Source organism: Prionailurus bengalensis, chromosome C1, assembly GCF_016509475.1.
Source record: "Prionailurus bengalensis isolate Pbe53 chromosome C1, Fcat_Pben_1.1_paternal_pri, whole genome shotgun sequence".
Taxonomy (NCBI): domain Eukaryota; kingdom Metazoa; phylum Chordata; class Mammalia; order Carnivora; family Felidae; genus Prionailurus; species Prionailurus bengalensis.
Genome location: NC_057345.1, coordinates 103,698,785 through 103,713,296, shown reverse-complemented (window position 1 = coordinate 103,713,296; position 14,512 = coordinate 103,698,785). Strand labels below are relative to the sequence as shown.

At 41.4% G+C, this 14,512-nt stretch overlaps 1 protein-coding gene across 1 annotated transcript in view; it reads right to left on the bottom strand.

Annotated features, from left to right (window-relative positions):
• CHD1L (chromodomain helicase DNA binding protein 1 like) overlaps positions 1-14,110 on the bottom strand; it is a 58,616-nt gene extending 44,506 nt beyond the window's left edge. The window contains exons 1-2 of the mRNA XM_043576019.1: positions 13,889-14,110; positions 2,493-2,605 (exon numbers count right to left, since the gene is read on the bottom strand). Of these exons, the coding sequence (XP_043431954.1) occupies positions 2,493-2,605; positions 13,889-14,021 (246 nt within the window). The 5' untranslated portion in view covers positions 14,022-14,110. The remainder of the gene's footprint in view (positions 1-2,492; positions 2,606-13,888) is intronic.
• Between the last annotated feature and the right edge of the window lie 402 nt (positions 14,111-14,512).

Here is a 14,512-nt window from a genome sequence, read left to right as displayed (position 1 = left end):
TACAGAGAAAATACATTTTTGCTTTTATAAAGCAAAATGTTTAAGGAGCCCATTCCCAAATGCTGAACCATTTCTGTGAAAATCTATCCTAAAGATATAATCCAAAATCCTGAAAAGGTTATATGCCCAAGGATGTTCACAGTAAGGTTAATTTAAGTAGCATAAAAGGAGGGGAACTGGTCATTCCTCATCTGCAGAATATTTAAGTAAATTATGAATTCTCTTGATGAAGTATTATGTAGCCAGCAGAAAATGACTGTGAAGAATATAATCAAATGGGTAACTACAATGACAATGTTAGATTAATAAAATACAAACTATTGGGGCTGCTGGGTGGCTCAGTCAGTTAAGCGTCAGACTCTTGATCTCAGCTCAGGTCTTGATCTCAGGGTCATGACTTCAGGCCCTGCACTGGGCTCCATGACCAGCGTGGAGCCTACTTAAAACAAACAAGCAAACAAATGATATGCTCACTATAATGTCAGCCATTTCAGATACCTTGCTGCCCACAGTTATGGTTAGAGTGTTGTGGTTAGAGGGTGGCAGTTACTTTTTAACTGAGATAACATTAATTTTACAATGGAAATCATTTCCTTTTTTAACTATCCATTGCTTCGCAGCCCAGACTGTGCCAGAGCAATCACCAAATTAAGTACTTACTAGAAGAAAATCATTCTGTTCCGCTTTCACGGAGGTTACTATTGAAAGAAAACTTATCTTTTGTTACCATAAACCAGATATATCTACAAAATTTGGATTCATTAGTGAATTCTACCAAACATTTAAAGAAGAAACAATACCAATTCTACACAAATTCTTTTAGAAAACTCAAGAGGACAGAATATTTCTCAGTTCATTCTATGAGCCCATCTTTTTTACCACAACGCTAAAACCAAAGACGTTATAAGAAAAGGAAACTAGAGACAAATATCCTTCATGAACACAAATGTGAAAATTCTAAACAAAATTTTAGCAAGATGATAGAATGTTTTTAGGGCACTTCAAGTAGAGCTATATGAACACTCTGGAGAAAGGCAAAGGACAAGTGGAATTTGCTGGCTCTGAATGAAGTCAGGGGGTTCAGTGCAGGAAGCAAAGGAGACTGCAGGTGGGGGGCTCTGTACATGACCCAAGTGTCTCTCTTTTTTTTTAAATTTTTTTTTAATGTTTATTATTTGAGAGAGAGAGAGAGAGAGAGAGAGAGAGAGAGAGACAGAGAGCAAGCAGGGAAGGGGCAGAGAGAGAGGGAGACACAGAATCAGAAGCAGGCTCCAGGCTGAGATGCCAGCACAGAGACCAACGCGGGGCTTGAACCCACAGACCATGAGATCATGACCTGAGCCGAAGTCTGCCACCTGACTATTCCACCCAGACGCCCCACGACCCAAGTGTCTCTTCAGAAGACTGCCTCCCAGAGACATCCAGAAAACTTACCTTTGTTCTAGTTCTACAGCTCTCAGTTCAGGAATGCACTAGAACCCAATTTATTTGCCTGAGAAAACTGAGAGTGACAAATGACGTCCTTGAGGGTACCATACTCACAGGTCATTTTGTATTCTGAAGAGCGCCAAGATCAATGAGCTACACCTGGCTTAGATAAAGTAGTCTCCCACACAGTCACACACAATGTGCAGGGCTATATGCTGAACTGCTCCAACTGGACTGTTTATGTATGGAGGGTCAGGCTTGCAGGGGCCAGTTGAGCTTCTAAAAGGACAATGAGACCTTCACTCATTCTGTGTGTTTACTGGCAAAAACCTTTTTGGTATGGGGAAACTTACACTTCCATAGTTTCTGATCAAGTGGCCTCTGCTGTATATCCTGACTGCACTGACTTTCTTTGGTATTCTATAGATGAGTAAACCTTGTGTGACTAACCAAAGGGATGTCCGTATCTGAACTTTCAATCAATCCAACCCTACCACTGACATCTGTCAACACAGGGCTGTGCTGGTGATCACCCTACCACAATAATTGATCTCAACACACCGTCTGCTTATCAATGCGCAAGGAGGCCACATCTCGTTCTCCAGGTCTCTAAACTAGGTCCTACCACTACATGGCCCAGGCATTCTGGAAGACAGGATACTTCCTCTGAACTTCCCTAGCATGGCACAGAAATGAGAAGTAGCTCTACCACCCGTTAAGGAAAAGAGAGAAATGTTAGAAGTAATCCCGTTAACTAGACAGAAGCATTTACTACAAAGGAGGGCAGAGTCAATTTGATTCCTGGGACAGGTATATTTGATTTACATAGAGAAAAACCTTGCCCATTAATTGCAATCCAATGTCAAGGTTAGATAAGCATAGTGACAGTTCAAAACCATCCTCGTAACTAGAAAAGTCAATACCAAGGACATGATCTCTTAACAAAGGTTCAGGCATTTCACCTCCTAATATAAAAACACTTACTAGTAGCTAGCAGCTAAAAATAATGAGATGTGAGGAGGTATCTTAGTGGAGATGAACACTGGTCACTCACAGTAACATACCTGGCAGGTCTTACCCAGGCCCATCTCATCTCCCAGGATGCAGCCATTCTGACAATGGAAGCACTGGGCTAGCCAGTTGACCCCCTCCAGTTGATAAGAACGTAGATGAATTCCTAGAAATAAAAAATACAGCAAGTCTGAAGAGCAGACATTTCAGCACACACACAAGCTAAGCTATCTCCTAAAGACTTCAACTAAACAACACCATAGCTATATTCTTTGCTCGGAAGTCATAGAAATGTAAACATTTGCTGACTTCCAAATGACTTTTTTTTCCCCCCAAATGGCTTTTTGAGCAGACTCAGTCACTGTTACATTTGAAGGCCTAAACAGCCTGTCACTGTCACGGGATGCACTTGACAGATGAGGAAGTCAACCTGGGAGCTGGCCTGTATGGTGCCTAGCTCTCATGCCAGTGTCCATTCTAGGAAAGAGGCATTACTAATGCAACATAACTACAAACAACAACACATGGAGGGTACATGTGTCTGTCTGCTTAATTGCAACCATTTAAATTTGCTATCTGTGCTAAAGGGAAAACTCAAGACAGGACAGGATTAAATTTTGTTTCAACAGAGGAGGAGCACTTAAGAACTGAAATGATGTTGCATACAGAATGTTTAACAGTGCACAAGGACAGCAGAAGATATCTGAAATGCACATGGAGCCACATTTCTCTCTCCTTTAAGAAAAAAAAAATCCAATTTCAGACAATAACCATATCTAGGGGAAAGGGAAGACCCCAAACATACTATTAACAAGAACATAACTTTCTGGTTTGAACTAATAACCTTTAAAAATAAAGTAGATGGTATATAATAATTGTAGAACATTAAAAAAAAAATGAACAAGCTATTTTTATTAAGCACTTCCTAAATACCAGGAAGAGCAGTGAACACTTTACATAAACTGTCTCATTTAATATCTACCACAATGTCATGCACTAGGTATTATCCCCATTTGTAGGCTAGCAAATTCAGATAACTGAGGTTCCAGTTCAAGATGGCAATGTGGGGGTGGTGGTGAAGGGATGGGCAAAATGGGTGAAGGGGAGTGGGAGATACAGGCTTCCAGCTGTAGACAATATAGGAATACAGTCAATGATATTTTAATAGCATTAAGTGGTAACAGACAGTGGCTACATTTGTGGTGAGCATAGCATAACATATAGATGCTGAATTGCTATGTCGTACACCTGAAACTAACGTAACATTGCATGTCAACTATACTCAAATTAAAAATAAACAAAATTAGAGACAAGATAAAATAAAATAAGATAAAATAAAATAAAATAAAATAAAATAAAAGTTTTAAAAATACAGCAACGTAGGAAGATCCTGAACTCACTTCCTCCCATGGATACACCAAATCTACAGCCATATATGGAACCATTTCCTCTGAAAAAAACTTAAAAACTGGCAGTGACCTCTCCACCTTGGGCAAGAGAGGGAAACCACACTGCAGAGGGCAGGAAAAACTGAAACACAATCTCACCATAAACCCCACCCCAAGACAGGACCCACAATCGGGAGAGGGCCAAGGGGTGCCCACAGTGGGCACCCAACTCTCAATACCAGCACCTGAGAGACAAGCACCCAAAACATGTAGCTTTGAAAACCAATGCGGCTGGCATCCACAAAAATCCATAGGGTTGTAGTAAACTGAGGAACAACTCTAAAAGGACCCACACACAGACTCACCTACACAGAAGCAACCCTCTGAAAAGCACGGACTTTATGTGAAAAAGACTCCCTTCCAAACTGTAAAGCACTGGTGTGGGGGCTGGGGCCTGCTGGGCACTCTCCAGGGGTGGAAGCCGGTGGCGCCATCTTCTTGCGCTCTCTCTGCCTTGCTATGCCATCTCTTTTTCTCTTTTCATTTCCCTTTTTCCTTTTCTTCTCCCACCCCCCCTTTTTTTCTTTCTTCAGTGGGTGCCATCTTCACACTATCCCTCTGTGTGCTCCAGAACACCGGTATCTCCCAGATGGGAGCTTCTACAAACACTTGATGCCCTAGTTTTTAACCTCTGGTGCCCTGGTTTCTATAAATGCTACCCAGGGGCTGCTCCTTGATTGCTGCCTCTGGAGGTGAGGAGGGCTTGTGTTGCTGGGTCCCATGGGACAGTAGCAATTGGGAAATTCTGTTCTTGGCAGACTACCACACCCAGGGCACTGAACAGAGAGCAGACAAAACACACCCCCAGTCTTTCTGAGAAAGAGGCCTATTTGCTTGTCCATGAGCTTTGGACTGAATGGCAAACTTCTGGTTTGGTACACCTACAGGGGCCTACGGAGGTACTCTCCGGGAATGGAAGATGGTGGACGCCATCTTTGCACTTTCCCTCAGCCTCATTCCAATTCACCAGTATCTTCCAGAAAGGAGATTACACCCTTCCCTGGTGAGCCCTGAGTTTTGCAGCTGCTGCCAGGGCACACCTCTACACTGCCTAGCTCTGGTGACCAGCAGGGCTTATAGTCATGGCTTTACAGGACGTTAACAAATGAAGAAAGAGTTCTTAAACAGCTACCACCCCCAGGGCACAGCAAGAGCCAAGAGACCCAAGAGCTCAATCTTTCTATAAATGAGGCTTATTAGCTTCTAATTAAACACACATCTAAGAGCTAATTATAAGCCTTTCCTGAGCCCTTGGAGGGAGGGCACCATCTTCACACTGTCCCTCTGCCACACTCCAGAGTGCCAGAATCTCTGCAGGGGAGCTCTTCCATGTCTGGTGCCCACTTGTTACATCTGGTGCCCTGGTTTTTGTGATTGATACCTGTGACTGCCTGGCTCTGGTGGCTAGGGGGGCCTGCATTCCTGGGTCCCACAGGTCTGTAATAACCAGAGACATGGTTCTCGGCATGCTGCCACCCCCAGAGAACCAAACAGACTCCAGACTGAAACACCTGTCCGGGAACGTCAGCCTTAAGGCAGGCTTCAGCTTTCTCACGATCTAGAGGCTACGGAGGTGTTCTCAGGGAACGTAGGCCAGAGGGTGCCAGCTTTGCACTCTCACTCTGCCTTCTTGCCACAGCTTGCCCGTGTCTCCCAGAAAGGTGCTTATACACTTGTCTGGAACCCCAATTTTGTCACTACTGACCAACTTTTTAAGGGGTCACCTTACAATTGCCTGGCTTTAGAGGCAGTGGGGCTTTTGCTTGCAGTCCAATGCGACTATATATATTTATTTACATCCTTTAAAAGCTGTAAGGGCCTGGCTTCCCATCAGCCTGAATCTAAATGCTTAAGATCCTCACCTTTGGGAAACTGACTGGTCTCGGCACACCTTCCACTAATGGGAACTATTAAAAACAAAATAGGCTGCTTGGGTAATCACAAAGATCTAAGAGATAACCAAGAGCTTAACAGGGTTGAAAGTCAGTTTTATCACCTACTTTATCACCTACACAAAACCAACCCTTCAAGACTGGGAGAGGTGTTTGTTTCATCATACACATAGAAACCTGGGTTCCTGGGTGGCTCAGTGGGTTAAGCATCCGATCGGCTCAGGTCATGATCTCATGGTTCGTGAATTCGAGCACCACATCAGGCTCTGTGCTGACAGCTCTGAGCCTGGGGCCTGCTTTGGATTCTGTGTCTCCCTCTCTAAGCCCCTCTCCCGCTTGTGTGGGTACACTTGCGTGCTCTCGCGCTCTCTCTCTCTAAAAAGTAAATAAACAACAAAAAAAGAAACCAATACAGAGTGAGAGTCAAAAGCACAATGAGGATGAATATGTTCCAAACAAAAAACAGATAAACCTTGGGGAAAAATTTCAAGGAAATCGAGTTAAGTAATTTACCTGACAAAGACTTCAAAGTAACCATCATAAAGGCACTCATCAAATTCAGGAGAAGAATGGATGAACTACATGAGAACTTCAACAAAGAAACAGAAAATATGAGTTCCAAACAGAACTCAGAGAGCTGAAGAACACAATAACTGAAAGAAAGAAAAAAAACACAGAAAAGAAAATAAACCCAATAACAGAGTTCAACGGCAGACTAGATGAAGCAAAGAAAAGATCTGTGAACCTAAAGACAGAATAGAGGAACTGACCCAAACAGAATAGCACAAAAATTTTTTTAAAAATGAAGATAGCTTAAAGGGACCTCTGGGACAACATGAAGCACACTAACATTCACATGATAGAAGTCCCCGAAGGAGAAAAGGAGGGAGAAAACTCATTTGAAGGGATAATGGCTGGAAACTTCCCTAACCTAGGGAAGGAAAAAAACAAACAAACATCCAAAACAAACTTCCAATATGGAAGTCCAAATTGTTCCAAATAAGATGAATCCAAAGAGACCCACAACAAATACATTATAATTAAAATGTCAAGAGCTAAAGACAAAAAGAAAATATTAAAGACAGCAAGAGAAAAAAATTTGACATGTATGCAGGAACTCTCATAAGACAATCAGCAGATTTATCAGTAGAAACTTTGCAGGCCAGAAGGGAGTAGCACAATATATTCAAAGTGCTGAAAGAAAAAAAATTTCCAAACAAGAGTACTCTACCCAGCAAGGTTATCACTCAGAATTGAAGAAAAACAGAATTTTCCAGGCAACCAAAGCCAAAGGAGTTCATCACCTCTAAACCAGCCTTACAAGAAATGTTAAAAGGCCTTCTTTGGGTTGAAAAGAAAGGCACTAATTAGTAACAAAAAAACATATAAAAGTATAAATCACTGGTAAAGGTAAATATATGCTAAAGGGAGAGGATTAATCACTTATAACAATAGTAGGAAGGTTAAAAGACAAAAATAGTAAAAATAAATGTAACTACAATTAAGTTACCCAAAAGATAAAAAGTTGTAAAGTGTGACATGAAAAGCATAAAACACACTGGTGCAGGAAGAGTAAATATGTAGAGTTTTACAATGAGTTCAAAATTAAGTTGTTATCAGCTTAAAACACAGTTATAAATATATATTGTTATATGTAAGCCTCATGGTAACCACAAAACAAAAACCTGTAATAGATACACAACAGATAACAAAAAAGGAACCCAAGCATACTGCTACAGAAAGTCATCAAACCACAAAGGAAGAACAAGAGAGAGGAGGGAACAAAGGAAATACAAAACCACCAGAAGACAATTAACAAAATTGAGATAAGCACATACCTATCAATAATTAATAAACGTTTTTTAACGTTTATTTTTGAGAGAGAGTGCACATGTGCACACGTAGAGGAGAGGCAGAGAGACAGGGAGACAGAGGAGCCAGAGCAGGCTCCCCATTGTCAGCACAGAGCCTGATGTGGGGCTCAGACCCACAAACCGTGAGATCACGACCTGAGCCAAAGTCAGGACACTTAACCAACTGAGCCACCCTGGCGCCCCAATAATCACTTTAGATGTTAAAAGACTAAATTCTCCACTCAAAAGACAGAGTGGCTAAATGGATTTAAAAAACAAGACCAATCTATATTCTGCCTACAAGAGACTCACATCAGACCGAAGGATATAAACAAACTGAAAGTAAAGGGATGGAAAAAGATATTCCATGCAAATGGAAATCAAAAGAAATTGAGGGCAGCTATACTTATATCAGACAAAATAGACTTTGAAACAAAATCTGTAATAATAGACAGAGAAGGGTATTACCTAATGATAAAGGGGTCAATCCAACAAGAGGATAGGCCATTTGTAAATATTTATGTACCCATAATAGGAATACCTACATATATAAAGTAAATGTTAACAGGCCTAAAAGGAGAATGTAATAGTAGTTAGAAATACAATAACAGTAAAAGACAGTAATACAGTATCAGTAAGAGATTCTAATAACCCTATTTACATTAATGGTTAGGTCATCCAGACAAAAAATTAGTAAGCTTTAAATGACACATTATATCAGATGGACTTAACAGATGTATATAGAACATTCCATCCAAAAGCAACAGAATGCACAGTCTTCTCAAGTGCACATGGAACATTCTCCATTATAAATCATATGTTAGGCCACAATACAAGTCTCAAATTAAGATTGAATATCATCTTTTCTTTTTTTTAAAGTGGATTTTTTTTTTTTAACGTTTATTTTTGAGACAGAGAGAGACAGAGCATGAATGGGGGAAGGTCAGAGAGAGAGGGAGACACAGAATCCGAAACAGGCTCCAGGCTCTGAACTGTCAGCACAGAGCCGGACGCGGGGCTCGAACTCACGGACTGTGAGATCATGACCTGAGCTGAAGTCGGACGCTTAACCAACTGAGCCACCCAGGTGCCCCATATCATCTTTTCTGATGACAATGGTATGAAACTAGAAATCAATTACAAGAAGAAAATTGGAAAATTCACAAATGTGATTAAACAACATGCTACTGAATAACGAGTCAATGAAAAAAAATCCAAAGCAAAGTGAAACAACACCTTTAGACAGATGAAAATGTAAAAAAACAACATATAAAAACTTATGAGATTCAGCAAGAGTGGTTCTAAGAGGGAAGTTCATAGAGATAAATGTCTAATTCAAGAAACAAGAAAAATCTCACATAACCTAACGTCTCACCTCAAGGAACAAGAAAAACAGGAACAAATGAAGCTCAAGTTAGTAGAAGGAAGGAAGTAACAAAGATCAGAGCAGAAATAAATGAAATACAGACTAAAAAGACAATAGAAACATATCAATGAAACTAAGAGCTGGTTCTCTGAAGAGATAAACAATATTGGCAACCCTTAAGCTAGACCCACCAAGGAAAAAAAGGGATTCAAATAAATACAATCAGAAATGAAAAGAGGAGACATTACAGCTGATTCCCCAGAAACACAAAGTGGGTATAGAGGGAATATACCTCAACATAAGAAAGGCCATATATGACAAGCCCACAGCAAACATATTCAATGGTGAAAAGCTAAAAGCTTTTCCTCTAAGATCAGGAACAAGACAAAGACAAAGTGACTCTTGTCACTTTTATTCAACACAGTATTGGAAGCCCTAGCCACAGTAATTAGGCAAGAAAAAAAAGGCATCCAAATCAGAAAGGAAGAAGTAGAACTGTCACTATTTGCAGATAACATGATATTATAGACAGAAAACCCTAAAGATGCCACCAAAGAACTATTAAAATAAATTAATTCAGTACAGTTGCAGGATAAAAAAATCAACACACAGAAATCTGTTGCATTTCTATACACTTACAACAAACTATCGGAGAAATTAAAAAAACAATTCTATTTTATCCGCTCCCAGCCTGTACTTTTGCGATTTTTAATGGAAGCTTCATCATGCATGCATCATCAATCATTAACTTCATTTTCAGCCATTTTCCCTTCCCAAGAGAATGGGGGATGGAGCTGGCAATTCCAAGCTTCTAATTATGGCTTGGCCTTTCTTGTGACCAGTCCCCACCCAAGAGCCATCCAGAAACCTATACAGAGTCACTTCATTAGAAAAAAAGATAATCCTATCACCCAAGAGTTTCAGGAGCCCTCTTCTGGGAATCAGGAGGCAGAGACAAAAATGTATTTTCCATTATCTCACAAGACCATTACTCCAACTGTCAGCTCCAGGACCCTACCCACCTCGGCCACAATCTATCCTAAAGTTAGGACGAGGCTCCAAGAGAAATGTTGAAAACCCAAATCCCTCCCAGGCCGTGGCTTCTCTCCTATCCCCTTTCCAAATCTCTCCACAGTCATCATGCACAATAGAACTACAAAGTCTGAGAAATGTAGTCTTTTGCTTTATAGCCTCCAGGCCATGGTAAGGCAGGCTTCGGATTAAGAAATGCCCATCAGCTATATCCATCACAGAGTTGTTTGAATTCTCTTCCCAACTCTCAGGAGGCATACCTTGTTTTATTGTGCTTCACTTTACTGCCCTTCACAGATGCTATAGTTGGTTTATTTTTTATAAATTAAAGGTCTGTGGCAACCCTGAGTCAAGCAAGTCTATAAGCACCATTGTTCCAACAGGATTTGCTCACTTTGTGTCTCTGTGTCACATTTTGGTAATTTGACAATATTTCAAACTTTCTCGTTATTATTGTATTGGTTATGGTGAGGTGATCAGTGATTACAACTTACTTGAAAGCTCAGATGATGGTTAGCATTTTTCAGCAATAAAGTATTTTTTAATTAAGGTATGTACATTTGGGGATTTTTTTTTTTACATGTCATTACACACTTAATAGACTACAGTGTAGTATAAACATAACATGTATATGCACTAGGAAACAAAAAAATTCACTTGACTGGTTTATTGCAATATTCACTTTATTGCAGTGGTCTGGAACCAAATGAACCTGCAATATCTCTCAGGTGTGTCTGTAGTGGAAAAGCAGGGGAAAAAAAAGCAAGAATAGGTCTGCATATTCCAAAAACAAAGTTGTCCTAACATTCATGATCCAATGTATTTCGGGTTTCCAAAATTCACTGAAATGTATGGGATACATCTGTCACACTATTCAGGGGAAGAAGATAAATTAAAAATGTCTCACTGGGAAGAATGCTGCTGAACAAAATATTTGTTTCATCAGTTTTCAAAAAGTGGGTGATTAATTCTGTATTTTAAGGAAAAAAAAAGATAGTCAAGTTCCTTCCTAATAAATTTCTGGGGAAATAAAAATTTAAATATAAAGAAATCACAACTGTACTAGAATAAAAATATTAAGCCAACAACGATAAATTCATAGTAGTAAAGCCCCGTCTAAGCAGAACACTAAAGACAAAAATCATTTAGAAAAAGGCTGAAAGATTTGACTACAAAGAATTTTTAAACTTCACCAATGAAACACACACACATATACACACACACACACTTCAAAATCAAAAGACAAATAATAAGCTAGAAAACATATTTCCAATACATATGGCAAATATTTAATATTAATACAAGAAAGATCCAACAAAGCAAAAGACAAACAGTTAAAAAATGGGCAAGGAGCATAAACAGACAAGGAACAAAAAGAAGACAAATATCCAAGTATCCATCAATATTAGGAAACAAACATTAAATAACAAAACACCATTTTTAACTCCTCAAATCAGAAAATATCAGTGTTGGTAAGAATGTGGGAAAATGAGCAATAATTTTGCATACTCTTTGGCCTAGAAATGCTGCCTCAGAAGAATTAAAAATATTGGAGCATAATAAATACTTGGTTACAAAGACATTTATTAGTATTTATAACAGCAAAAAAAGTAAGAACCTAAATACCTACGTATTATCTGGCTAAACTATGGCACATCCATCCATTCGTTGGAAGATCTGTACCCACTAAATATGATATTGAAGAAGACAAATGACTAAAAACACTAAATGATAATAAAAAAGTTGTTTCCAAAAAACATGCACACAAAACCCCATTTTTGCTCCTCTCCCTTGCTCCACACCCTGCCTCAGAAAAGGAGAAAAAATACGTACACACACAGATCAAGGGACTGGGAGGAAAATCGGTAACATATCAACAGTAATGAGACTATGGCAATTAATTTTTTTTCTTTATGCAAAGAATATTACTCTAAATGTTTTATAGAGAATATGTACTACTTCTGTAATCAGAAGAAAAAATCACTAAGGATTTTTAACCAACTCACAAAAAACATTTCATAGAATAAAAATTCTAGTAAATAGAAATAGGAGTTTTAAGGGGCGCCTGGATGGCTCAGCGGGTTAGGTGTCCAACTCTTGATCTCGGCTCAGGTGACGATCTCACGGTATCTCACGGGATCTCACGGATGGTGGGATCAAGCCCCTGTGGTGACAGCGGCACAGCCTGCTTGGGATTCTCTGCCCAGCCCTCGTTCATGTCTGTGCTTTCTCTCAAAATAAATCAACTTTAAACACACACACATACACACTTTTAAAAAAAAGAAAATGGGAATTTCAAGTTAAAATATTTAATGATTATTCTTGTGACTATACCTGTTTTCTATCATTTTCTTCCCCTCCACTACCAATTTATCCATTGCCACCACTAAGTTTCCACCTATTTCCTTCCTCATTCACCAACTCATCTAAGCAAAGGTGCAACCACTTATCTTCTCGTTTTTACTAAAATAGTACACATCCATGTAGACATTTCTTCAGTATCAATGTGCATACTTAATCTAGCTTTCTCCCACAAGTGTTATCAAAGCATCCTACCTTAAAAAAACATGGAAATAGACATACACAAACATGTAAATTTCAGTCAGAATACCCATGTTAACACCAGTCCATAAATTCCTACTTAGGTTAGATACATACTCCTTATAGACACAGAGATACACATTCTTAGAGACTCAGGAAAGGAGGGGTCTTTTCTCTTTCCTGTCTATATCCTACCCATTCATCTTCTACCCACCTCTCTTCTAAGCTGCACATTGAACTGCCATGTTCTGTTTCACTCGGAGAACGAACAAAACCTCACACTTCCTTGGCATTTAGTACATAATAAGAGTTCAATAAATACTCTTTTGTACTTTTGGAAGCACTCACAGTCCCCAGTGTAGAAACTCTAGAAGGGGAGGGCCCTTGTATTTGTTCTGCTCATCTCTGTACCTAACACTTCACAGTATGTGGCTCTCAGTAGCACTCAATAAATGATTGAACGACTACACCACTGTTATTATTAATCCAAGTTTCTATAATACAGTTAAAAAGCAGACACTGTGTTCCCCATTTTATAATTTTTAAAAATGAGGACTGGAGAGGTTAGGTGTTGAGTCAAGCGTAGCCAGGCTGGAAAATTAGGGACTGGGTCTTTCCATCCACAGGAGATGGCGCCACACTCGCTGTCTGTAGACAAGTTTCGAGCTTCAAAGATTCTAGGGAAGGATTAGTATCAATAAAATACAATTATTGAGGTAAAGAGCTAAACTTTGTTGAGCTGCTCAATGTTCTATTTTAAAACAGAGCATTGGGGGAGAACTGGCCAACGGAGAATTATCAAAGAACTGCAGGGACACTGTAAACGAAAAAGAAAGCTGTAGCAAGGAAACCAATTCTGGTAGTTTTACAGGAGCAACTAATGAAATTCATCAGGACAGGCCTCCAAACCCACCAGAACAGAAACTTTAAACCCACATGCTTGGTGCGCCAGGACGGCCTCGGCTTCTTCAGAAAGAAAGGTCTTACCTTCGGGGCAGGGGTCTCACCGAGTTCCTCCTCCCCGGGGCCAGTGCCTCAGGGCGGCAGGCAGGCCTCACTTCCCCGCACGGAATCCCATTCATCGCGAGCCCGCCCGCCGACCCTCGGCTGCGCAGGCGGGGGCAATGGCCGCCTGGCCCCAGGCCGGGTTCCTCTGTGCCCAGCCCACTTCAGGCGGGAAGGGAAGCAGGGAAAGAACCCACAGGACCGCCCAACCGCGGAGCCGCAGGTCCACTCGGGCGCGGAGTCCCCGGCCCGGCAGAGGCGAGTCCCAACGAGCTGGCAAGCCCCGGAGGAAGTCGGCCCGGCGCCACTGACCTGTCAGGCCCCACTGCTTTAGGTCCTGCTCCTGCACCCGAGCCCGCGCCGCCTCAGCTCGGCTCCGGGTCTGAAGGGCCAGTAGGAACCCGGGCATATGGCCACTGCACGTCCCCGCTGCTGCACGCTCCATCCCGCCCAGGAGGGTCCGCCACGCGCCCCGCGCCCCGCGCCCGCACGCTCAATCCAGCCCAGAGAGGCTCCGCCCTACGGCGCGCGCGCATCCTTCCCGACGCTCACCACCCCACCCCGGCGGGCAGCGGCCGCCAGAGGGCGCGTCCTGCGCTGAGTTGTGGCCAGAGCAGTGCTCGGAGTTAACCTTCAGGCTCAGTTCTGCCTGTTCCGGTTGTGCTCTGCATGCTCTTGGGAAGCTCAGACAGTGCTCACCATTCTTTTTTTTTTTTTTTTTTTGAGACAGAGAGAGACAGAGCATGAACGGGGGAGGGGCAGAGAGAGAGGGAGACACAGAATCAGAAGCAGGCTCCAGGCTCCGAGCCATCAGCCCAGAGCCCCACGCGGGGCTCGAACTCACGGACCGCGAGATCGTGACCTGAGCTGAAGTCGGACACTTAACCGACTGAGCCACCCAGGCGCCCCTCACCATTCTTTTATTACCAACATTGA